General features: G+C 35.9%; 1 protein-coding gene across 1 annotated transcript; it reads right to left on the minus strand.

Annotated features, from left to right (window-relative positions):
• Positions 1-5,039: 5,039 nt before the first annotated feature.
• On the minus strand, positions 5,040-9,453 carry LOC147079138 (heat shock 70 kDa protein cognate 4). The gene is made up of 3 exons (XM_085953604.1): positions 9,368-9,453; positions 7,225-7,429; positions 5,040-6,986 (listed from the first exon to the last, which is right to left on the minus strand). Exons 2-3 carry the CDS (start codon positions 7,427-7,429, stop codon positions 5,239-5,241), a joined length of 1,953 nt encoding a protein of 650 aa, XP_085809730.1. The 5' UTR covers positions 9,368-9,453; the 3' UTR covers positions 5,040-5,238.
• Between the last annotated feature and the right edge of the window lie 2,662 nt (positions 9,454-12,115).

Raw genomic sequence — 12,115 nt, forward strand, 5'->3', positions numbered from 1 at the left:
CATCCGCTTCGTTCCTTCGTCTTGCATTCGAGTACGAGCCAGATATTGAATATTCCGCTCATCCGAAAGTGCTGATTGGTGCTATGGACAAAGAATGTCCCCATTGTCATGCGCTCAAATTCAAACATGAGTCAGCCGGGATGTGTTGCGCATCAGGAAAAGTGCAACTACCAGAAATTGAGATACCACCAGAACCATTGAACAGCTTGCTCATCGGCACGGTTCCAGATTCAAACCTGTTCCTGAAGTCCATTCGCACATTCAATTCATGCTTCCAAATGACTTCGTCCGGAGCAAGAGAAATAGTTCACAATACTGCGGCAAATGGTCAACAATTCCATTCTACGTTCAAAATCAAAGGTCAAGTATACCACAAAGTAGGCGCATTGCTGCTAATGCCAAACGAACCACATACATTTTTACAAATCTACTTCATGGGCGCGGCGGTGAGGACATCAATCATGTGGATGCACGTTGCGGCTACAATAGCCTCAATTCGCCTAATGCCAGGCGCATCGTCGGCGAACTGGACGCCCTGTTGAATGAGCACAATGAATTATTGAAATTCTTCAAAGCACACGTGCACGAATTGCAAAGTGACAATCACGCTATTGTCATCAATCCTGATAAAACACCAGCTGGAGAGCACGTACGTCGATTCAATGCGACTGTTGTTGACGACATTGCTGGAATCATGGTTGGCGACCGCACATCGACGCGATAAATCGTGATTCGAAGAAGAAACAATAATCTGGAGTTCATCGTTGACACACACCGTTCATACGACGCTCTCCAATATCCGTTAATTTTCTGGAAGGGACAAGACGTATATTGCATAAACATTAAACAACGAGATCCTGTCACAGGTAATTCATTCATTATGAACATCATTACTCATTTTGAATTGAGAAAATGAATGGTTGATGTTTTTTTGTTTTTATCGGCGGTCATCGTCTACAGTGCTCTATTCCTCTTTCTGTCATAGATCCCATCCCCACACACTTACGATACATTCGTTACTTTTTATTTAACAACCAAAATATTCACTAGAAATAATTTATATGGCAGAACAACGTTTGCCTGGTCAGCTAGTATACTATAATAATGTCGACATAAATTATACTAATGGGTTTATAAATGCGTTTAAAAATTAATAAATATAAAAAAATCTTAACACCACTGCACATGCATGTACTGAAATATGACTATATTCTAAAACATTAGTGCGAGAGGTTTAAAAGAATACTATTTTATGTTATAAAAATATTTTATGCAGTCATCAAATGTTTAAAATAAATACAAAGGATAATAAGGCTTCAAAATTATATAAATAGATTATCTACAACGTTTAAGGAATGTCCAGGATCATGCTTTGAAAATGCAATAAAAGCTCCATTTTGACCTACGCTGAGCATGTCCGCCCTTAATCTTCAGACCAATTTCACTTTATTATTTATTTTGTGAACGTTATTTTACTTTATTATTTGTGAACTTAATTACTTTTGTGATCGGCATCTTTTCTGTAGAAATAAACTTTCCTAAAGGTGTACTTTTTTCCAATCTTGGTTTACCAAAAAAAAGAAAAAATTCTTTAACACACATAAGAAAAAATAGTTGACTGGAACTTCATTCAGGCTTGCAGAACGTTGGCAAAACATGCGCTTTTTATATCCCGAGCAGTGATGCCAACCGTATATAGTTATAGTACAATACTATAATATTAATTCTGCGAAAAATGTAAAATACTATATTTTTACGCCAAATATACCAAAATACTATATTTTTGAAGGATTCAAGACGAAAAATGTTCCTGTACTATATATTTTTTAGAAATACTATATTTTTTACGCATTTGTACTATAATCAGCATAGAAAAAGATGGCAACACTGATCCCGAGTGCGGCCGTTTGGAAAAATTGTGAGATTGACTTGTGGCTGAATTATTTCATAATAATAATAAAATGTAAACCATTAGCATTTTTTTTTCGTTTCATTACAAGGGGGAGACCCATCGAAATTTATTGTCAAATTAAAGCTTTAAACACATTTCAATAATTGACCAATCTCTATCTAAATATAATTGAGAAAATAAAATATATATTTTTTATTTAAAAGAGAAAGCGACAATTTCGACAAAAAAACTGCTAAAATAAGGTTCGACTGTTAAATTGTTCCGAGTCGCTTATGAAAAAAATATAGTTTTCTACATTGTAATGAAGAGATTTTTGACCACTTCATAGTTTTATTATTTTTAAACTTTATATTAAAAAACATCGATTTTTTATAAAAAATATAAATGGGTATAACTTGAAATCCTTTTTAATTATCATAATATTGAAGCTCGATGTAATATAAATAAAAAGGATTTCAAGTTATACACATTTATATTTTTATAATAATCAATGTTTTTTAAAATAAATATAAAACATTAAAACTATGAATTAGTTAAAAATCTCTTCATTACAATATAGTAAACTTAATAAACTAAATTTTAATAAGATCAATCTAGGTTGCTTAAACCGATAGGTATTTGAAGAAAAGTAGGCATGTATGTAAGTACAATATTCCTATAATTTACAACAGTAAATAATATCTCCATTATCAGATGTTTTTGTCTACCGCAATATGGCACGGGCATGATTTAAAAAACCATCTTAATACGTCAATATTTAAATTCTGAATGATTTAAGGGAGGACATGCTCGTCGTAGGTCAAAATTGAGTTTTTATTGTATTTTCAAACCATGATCCTGGACACTCCTTAAACGTTGTAGATAATCTATTTATATAATTTTGAAGCCTTATTATCCCTCATATTTATTTTAAACATTTGATGACTGCATCAAGTATTTTTGTTACATAAAATAGTATTCTTTTAAACCTCTCGCTCTAATGTTTTAGAGTATAGTCATATTTCGGTACATAACTGTGCAGTGGTGTTAAGATTTTTTACATTTATTAATTTTTAAACGCATTTATAAAACCATTAGTATAATTTATGACGAGATTTTTGTAAAATATTCACGATAAAAAATTATATTGATAATCTCTGTGATCCCAAATTTGACAAGAATTAGGCATTTTATTATTCAAAAATCGGCAATATTAACACATTTGAAGATAATTCTAATGATACTCATTATAACCTATGTTTTTGACCATTCAAGTGTGATAAACATCCTACGAATAATGATTGCTTTATAATAATTATTGACCTAAGAATAAGGTAGTAAGTGTTTTTTTGAAATACGCCATTTCTTTTGGCATTCCCCAGTAGTTAAGCTACAACATACGGCCGTAGCCATAAATTGACAATCTATAATTAAAGTAGGGAGTAAAATTATGTTAACGCGCGTGTTTGAACATGTACCTAACCGATTTTTTTTTTAAACGGTACATGTTCAAACACGCGCGTCAATATCATTTTACTCCCTACTTCAATTATAGTTTGTCAATTTATGGCTACGGCCGTATGTTGTAGCTTAACTACTGGGGAATGCCAAAAGAAATGGCGTATTTCAAAAAAACACTACCTTATTCTTAGGTCAATAATTATTATAAAGCAATCATTATTCATAAGATGTTTATCACACTTGAATGGTCAAAGACATAGCTAATAATAAGTATCTTTAAGATCATCTTCAAAATGTGTTAATCTTGCCGATTTTTTGAATAATAAAATGCCTAATTCTTGTCAAATTTGGGATCACAGAGATTATCAATATAATTTTTTATCGTGAATATTTTACAAAAATTATCTCGTCATAAATTATACTAATGGTTTTATAAATGCGTTTAAAAATTAATAAATGTAAAAAATCTTAACACCACTGCACAGTTATGTACTGAAATATGACTATATTCTAAAACATTAGAGCGAGAGGTTTAAAAGAATACTTACTATTTTATGTAACAAAAGTACTTTATGCAATCAAATGTTTAAAATAACTATAAAGGATAATAAGGCTTCAAAATTATATAAATAGATTATCTACAACGTTTAAGGAGTGTCCAGGATCATGGTTTGAAAATACAATAAAAACTCAATTTTGACCCACGACGAGCATGTGGGCCGTTAAGTCTTGTATGTACTATTTCGAGCTATTCCAGCCCATCTCCATTTTAGGCTTTTAATGAACTCTATTACATCATAAACCCTTGTCTGCTTCCTTATCCACTCATTCCTTTTTGTTCTTTCGCGTTATGCCCAGCATGCACCTCTCCATACCACGTTGTGCTACTTTCTGGATCTTTCTTTTACATAGGGTCCATGTTTCACACGCATGTGATTACGGTAAGCACACACTGGTTGAACATTTTGCGCTTAAACTAAATTATTTTAATAAAAAATATAAAAATGTGACCCTGCAACAAATCCACATTTTATTACAATTATTGTAAGTGTATCTGACTTAAAAAAAACCTTTTTAATGTTTTCAGAACTGTAAATTATCAAAAAAATCTCAAATTGCAAGCTACGTATTTTTCGGCTAGGTTCTGTGGGCATAAGGATCCCATGGACATCTCCGTAATCATCATCGCCAATATGCCAAAATATAAAGGCTGATTGAAATAAAATACACGATATACTATTATCATTGTTTAAAAATAATTATTTAATGTAACATTGATTTTTTAAATATTGTTATTAATATTATATTGTAATGTAATTATGATAATTAGTGACATCTAGGTAGGATGGCTGAAAGATAATATATAAATGGATGCATAACTTATATTTGAATTTTTTTGAAACTTCCTGAAATTAATTTTTAGTGTATTGATGGAAAAAATGGTGCCACAAATGTTTCAAAAAAACTGGAAAATATTTCAAATGCAATTAATACTTCCAGCTGACAAACCATAAAAAAATATAAATTTGTCCATTTTTCTTTTTAAAATTTAGTGCTAGTTTTGTCTAAACAGATTTTTGACTCAGAATTCAGTTTTAATATTTTTTGCATTTATTTACATTATATTAACACAGCTTCAAAAAACCAAAAGTACAAAATATCTTAATCCATGAAAATAAAAGACAGGTTTGCAGTGTGGTAAATTTTATTGCTATCAAAAGATACTCAGCCACTGCAAGCACCCAATGGGGCAGTTCAGTCACTAGGACAAAGGGTGCAGAGGAACAAAAGTTAAATGTTTCAGGTGTACAACTGGTTTGAATTATTTAATACTGAGTAATGAGGATTGCAGGTTGCAGGAATGAAAAGTGAAGAAGGCGATCCGTTTAATCGACCTCCTCGATGGTGGGTCCAGCGCCTCCGGCACCGGGTGGGGGTCCGCCAGCCCCAGCTCCGGGGAAACCAGGGGGCATTCCTCCGGCTCCGGGAGCGCCTCCAGCGCTCTGGTACATCTTGGTGATGATTGGATTGCAGACGGCCTCTAGTTCTTTCTGCTTCTCCTCATATTCTTCCTTCTCAGCCAGCTGGTTGGAGTCCAACCATTTGATAGTCTCGTTGCACTTATCCATGATACTTGTTTTTTCGGCATCAGTAAGCTTATCTTTGATCTTCTCCTCCTCCATGGTTGACTTCATATTGAAACAGTATGATTCAAGTGCATTCTTAGCAGTGATGGTGGTCTTCTGCTTCTCATCCTCGCTGCGGTACTTCTCAGCCTCATTGACCATGCGCTCAATGTCCTCCTTGGAGAGACGACCTTTATCATTGGTGATGGTGATCTTGTTCTCCTTGTTGGTAGTCTTCTCAAGGGCTGATACGTTAAGGATGCCATTGGCGTCAATGTCGAAAGTCACCTCGATCTGAGGCACGCCGCGGGGCGCCGGGGGAATACCTGTCAACTCGAACTTGCCCAACAGGTTGTTGTCTTTGGTCATGGCACGCTCGCCTTCGAACACTTGGATGAGCACTCCGGGCTGGTTGTCCGAGTAAGTGGTGAAGGTTTGAGTCTGCTTAGTGGGAATGGTGGTGTTACGCTTGATGAGGGTGGTCATCATGCCTCCGGCGGTCTCAATACCCAGGGACAGAGGGGTGACATCAAGAAGGAGCAGATCCTGCACCTCCTCAGACTTGTCTCCGTGGAGGATAGCAGCCTGGACGGCAGCGCCATAGGCCACAGCCTCATCGGGGTTGATTGACTTGTTCAGCTCCTTTCCATTGAAAAAGTCTTGAAGGAGCTTCTGGACCTTAGGAATGCGGGTGGATCCTCCGACGAGAACGATATCATGCACCTGCGCTTTATCCATCTTGGCGTCACGGAGAGACTTCTCAACAGGCTCCATGGTGGAACGGAACAGATCAGCGTTAAGTTCTTCGAAGCGGGCTCGAGTGATGGAGGTGTAGAAATCAATGCCTTCAAAGAGAGAATCGATCTCAATGCTGGCCTGGGTGGAGGAAGACAGGGTTCTCTTCGCCCTCTCGCATGCCGTCCTCAACCTTCTCAAAGACCTCTTGTTTGACCCCAGCTCCTTCTTGTGTTTTCGCTTGAACTCTTGGACGAAATGGTCTACCATTCTGTTGTCGAAGTCCTCACCTCCGAGATGGGTATCCCCAGCTGTCGACTTCACCTCGAAGATTCCGTCCTCGATGGTGAGGATGGAAACGTCAAAGGTGCCACCGCCCAGATCGAAGATGAGTACGTTGCGCTCACCGACTCCTTTCTTATCCAGACCGTACGCGATGGCGGCGGCCGTGGGCTCATTGATGATTCTGAGGACATTCAGACCGGAGATAGTACCGGCATCTTTGGTAGCCTGTCTCTGGGAATCATTGAAGTAGGCGGGCACAGTGATGACTGCGTTCTGGACGGTCTTTCCTAAGTAAGCTTCAGCGGTCTCCTTCATTTTGGTGAGGACCATCGAGCTGACCTCCTCGGGGAAGAAAGTCTTGTCCTCTCCTTTGTAGTTGACCTTAATCTTTGGTTTCGTTGCATCGTCTACGACATCAAACGGCCAATGTTTCATATCTGCTTGGACCGTTGTGTCTTCGAACTTGCGACCGATGAGACGTTTTGCATCTGCAGACAAAGAAAAAAAATATCAATAAAGGGAAATTCATTTATTCACCGAATTCGGCAAACCAATTTGTATTAAAACCTTCAGATTGAAACTTCAAATCAAACAATTTGTAATTGTCAGAAACTCTAGTCTAAATGTATTGTCATCATGTAAACGGCACCAGATAATTATGTGTATTTAATCATAAAATTGTTTTTTTTTTTTTTTTAAATAAAAGATGATTCAAGTTGCTCTCACCGAAAATAGTGTTGTTTGGGTTCATGGCGACCTGGTTCTTGGCGGCATCCCCAATGAGACGCTCGGTTTCTGTGAAGGCCACATAGGAAGGTGTGGTGCGGTTGCCCTGGTCGTTGGCGATGATTTCGACCTTTCCATGCTGGAAGACTCCAACACAGGAGTAGGTGGTACCCAAATCAATACCGATTGCTGGAGCTTTAGCCATCTGTGGACAAATAATAAAATCATTAAAAACTAGAAAACTTACTCGTGATAAAACAAAATAAATTGCTAACTATACACCTTTAGTATTACATTGTGGCTGTGGTATGTCTTAGCGGCGATGAGCTACCTGCTCTTTCGTATTTATCTAGATTTATGCCTTTACGGCAAACAGTTTTGTCCTTTACATAGGTATGTACATCACCATGAAATTGCAACCATTACGTCTCAGATTATAGAAAAATATAGGTAGCTATTGCATGAGTTTGTCCTTCAAAACATGACGAATTTAATCATGCACTTGCCTCGCCCCCTTCACGCTTCCTCCGCAACCCTTTCCTGGATTATTCGAAAATATGTGTGACAGTGTGCGTGTCGTAGTGTTACCAGAATCGAATATTTATTCCAATGTTATAATTTTACAAGCGATGTTTTTATAAATTATATTATGGCAACACTGGTGTAACATGCACTTGGTAAAACATTACTCACTAAAATCGGCTCATGCGGAGAGCTTGCATTACATATTGGCAGCTGTTCATGCTCATCATAAACATCATTATAGGTATACCTATTACCTTCCTAACCAAGCTTAGAAGAATTAAATCCAAAGCATGTAATAGTGAATGTATAAATCTCATGGTAAAGATAAGGTAGGTATGTATGTACTCAAAATCATTCTGTGATTGATGTGTTCAGAGACCAATTTCCAAACCAAAACCTAATGTAACCTGCTTTAGGTTAAAATAAGTCATTAAGTTTTCGGTCCCAAATGACCTAAACCGCATATCTTTACTATTTTAATTACTAATCTACCAGGATAAAGAAAAAAATTAATAAGTGTAGCTTCAGTCAGCAATACAATGATTCAACAAAAAAAAATGTCATCCAAATAGCACAAAATAATGGTTTCGTGTTTATAATAAGATGGTTGATGCAATAATTATATTAATAATAGTAGGTAGGTATTAGAATTTCAATGCAGTGTAGGTGAAAATCGCAATGGGAATGACATACCTAGCTAGTTCTAGTAATATTTCGCAGACAAGTCACGGAAAAAACCATGGTCGTACAATCGGATCAAGGTTCGCGGCCTCACAAAGTATGACGCACGTGCTCATTTACAGGAAAAACCAATATTCGCGGAAACACTTCCATAAAAAAAAAAAAAACGTGATAACATCGACTGATCGCCTCCATAAAACAGTGACTATTGTAAATGCAAATCAACGTAGATATTTGGGCGCGTCGACAAGAAACACCAACGCTTCTACAATTTCCACGCAAGACATAATAAAGTAGGTAGATCGAAACAAAAGTATTCATACAAAGATAAATTACACAGAAAACGAGTAAGTGTATAGACTATAGTGCGTACCATCAAATCGACGACGCGTGAGAGCTCATGATTATTCTGAAATACCGCGTTGAAAATAATTTGTAGCTCGATACTACAGAGAAACATACATGTCGGAATTCCTAGTTAGATAACCGCCATGCCATCATGGCGGCCGGCGGGAAAGATGCATAATTTTCACCAAAACATGGCCAATTTAAATGATGAATCTTTTAAACGCCAGCCATGTCATGCCACCAATATTATGAAGAACACGAGGTCAACATGGATGGGACCTTATGTGGCTATACACAGGCCACCACACGTGGTTGGGTAACAGGCGGCATTTCTAACAAAGACGATAAGTTTCTAGCTAAATATTTAATTACAATAATATAGCATAACGGTGATAAGTTAAACACAAAAAAAACATTTAGGACACGATATTGATGCAGTAAAAAAGTACTGAATCTTGGATACACCCCGAATACAACCTAAAAATTAATTCGAATCCAGCGAGACAAAACCAAACGGTTTACCCGGAATATGACGAATAGAATAATATTAAAATAATGGAATAAAACAATAAATTAATAAAATACATACCTTGGGATAAAATGTGTTACTTCTAGTTGCAGATAAAACCGGAAGAAATCCCTATATGTTTCTCGTGCGGATGGCTATTCTTAATTGAAAACCAAAATGGCGGGTAGCAGTATTTATATGTCAGATGACGTCACGACGCTTCGAGAATAGTCTAGAAAACTGAAGTGGTTGATAACCATTGAAAAAATGTGGCAGTAATAAATTGGTCTATGGTCAAATCCAAAACAAAATGATGAAACAGCACTAATTTTGATAATTCAATAAATAAACAAGGCATAGGTGATCGCTACAAATACTATGCCTTCTCAGTGATAGAATGCAAGTCGTTTCAATCTGCAACGGTTAGGATGACAAACTCCTGTTGACTCGTAATCCCTCAAAGCGTCCACATACAGCACGTGGACAATAAATAATTAGTTACCGTGCAAAATTAATGAACGTTTCATCTCGCTATAGCGAAACTAATATAATATATTCATGAATATGTGCATATAAGATTTATTCTCGTGCACAGTAGAAAGCGCTAATATGATTGTATTTATGGTTGCTATCGTCGACTGTACTAAGTATGTAAATCTAGCGATTGAACCTATGGTAGATATGTGGTATGACCAATGACATTAATATGGACGAAGCATCTGGAAAAAATGGCCGAATGGCATAATCTGTTCTAACGCCATTACAATAAAGGTGATATTGCTATAAATTCCCGATGCTTTTTGTCGGGTCTGCCGAATGGTTCGGTTCGAACGGGTTCGCTCAAATGAACATTGACACTAGAAACACTGTTCTAACGCCATTAGAACAAAGGTGATATGACTATAAATTCCCGATGCGTGATATCGCATAGTTGAAATTGCATGACATTTACCTGTACATGTGCGAATGTTGCTATGCGCGAATTTACTTGCTAGCTACTGTATTGAGTGGGTTGTCCATTAATGATGTCATTGGGTATGGCTCTCTCTCGCTATGCGCTCCTCCGACTTAGTTACAAGAAAACCTTTACTATATTTTTTCATATTTTAATTTTGTCCTATCATAAAAATCGTAAAATGCCACATACTTACGTATTACATAAGTAGTAGGTACCATTACTCTGGAAGTGCTCAGCTCTGAGCTATTATTACATTTCTATTATTATATTCTTATTCTATTACTCTTATTATTCTATTATTATTCTAGTTTTCATACTACCTGGGAATTTCAGTTTAAAAACATAAATCTAAGGTGTTCAATGTACCTAACAAGCATAATATTACAGTATTATAATTAAATGGGTACACGTGCCTCAAAAAATCATCTGCTTAAAATTTATTTTTAAATGATGTCAATATTAATTACTCATTTTTTTTGAATATTAGAAACTGTACTTTCAAGAATCCAGATCGAATAAAAATAGTCTACGATCACTGCACATGTGGAATCTTCCAGTGTGCTATGCGTCAACGTTTTTCTATTGGCTGGAGTATAATGCGTCAATCTTTACAACGCATTGCAACACTGACCGGATATTACATACTAAAATATTGTTTTTGAAGTATAAAAGTATCTAAAAAATGTATAATGCCAATATCATAGAGGATATTAAAATATTCGAATATAATAAAACAGTATTGTTGTTTAATTTCATTTACTCTTACATATGTCATTCAGGAATTATTATAATAATGATATATTACAAATACTTAATAAAACACCATTTTTTGTCGCTTAGAGCACTGGCAGTGTTGCCAGCCGTATTATAATAAATTATAGTACAATACCATTAAACCCGGGAAAAATGTAAAATACTATAATTTTGCGCCAAATATGCCAAAATACTATAATTTTAAAGGATTCGAGATGGAAAATGTTCCTGTACTATATTTTATACAGAAATACTATAATTTTTTCGCCTTTGTCCTTCAGCATAGAAAAAGATGGCAGCACTGGGCAGTGGTAAAACTATAACGTAAATTACCATCTATAGGTAAAACACGGTGACCATTTCGTCGTATTGTATTTTTATAAATATATAAATATCATACAAAATGTGAACGGTCACAAAAGACAAAAATTGCCAACCGTATGTACTATAATTATTAAGCCGGCGCTGCATTGGCACGCAAGTCAAACGATTTACAGTCTTCGGACTTTTTTTTCACGTGGAGTACCCCAGGCCTGCGGACTTTTTAATCCGCAGACCAGGCTCGTTGGATTTCAAACATGTTTGATATTTTTGCCAGACTTCGTCAGTCGATCACTATGCAAATTCGATTTGAGATTAGTATGCAATCATTCGGACCGAAAAAAAATCTGTAATCGTTTTAAACATTTTCATTGATTTATTTGTTAATTTACACATTAGAAAATGAGAGATTTACCAATTATTTTTTTATTTGTATTTATGAAATTCATAAAAGAAATCGTAAAACTTGTATTGTTTTCACTGCTTTATTATTTTATGCAAGTCTACATATAAATAAAACAAACTTATAGGATTATCGGAAGACATTACGAGAATCTTAACTTTTCACTTTTGACAGCTCGACTTTTTTATTCGTTCGTTGATCAGTAGCAGAGCATAGACAAATCGGACGATTTATTGTCCTCGGACTTTTGGCTCGCCAATGGAGCGCTGGCATTATAGTAGGTATTGTATTATATCTTTGGGCCGCATACTATATGGTATAGGTATAGGTATGCAGCTATACATAGGTAGGTAGGTACCTCTAGTCCACTCTACTGTCCAACAAGATCTTCTTG

This window comes from Rhyacophila brunnea, unplaced genomic scaffold (assembly GCF_057557595.1).
Source record: "Rhyacophila brunnea isolate RB1 unplaced genomic scaffold, BYU_Rbru_1.0 scaffold_10, whole genome shotgun sequence".
In the NCBI taxonomy this organism is placed as follows: Eukaryota; Metazoa; Arthropoda; class Insecta; order Trichoptera; family Rhyacophilidae; genus Rhyacophila; species Rhyacophila brunnea.

Excerpts from the sequence above, each read along its gene's own strand:
- LOC147079138 (XM_085953604.1), bottom strand. The coding sequence starts at position 7,429 with ATGGCTAAAGCTCCAGCAATCGGTATTGATTTGGGTACCACCTACTCC. Across the intron at positions 6,987-7,224 it reads CCCAAACAACACTATTTTCG|ATGCAAAACGTCTCATCGGT; the intron begins GTGAGAGCAACT and ends CTTTGTCTGCAG.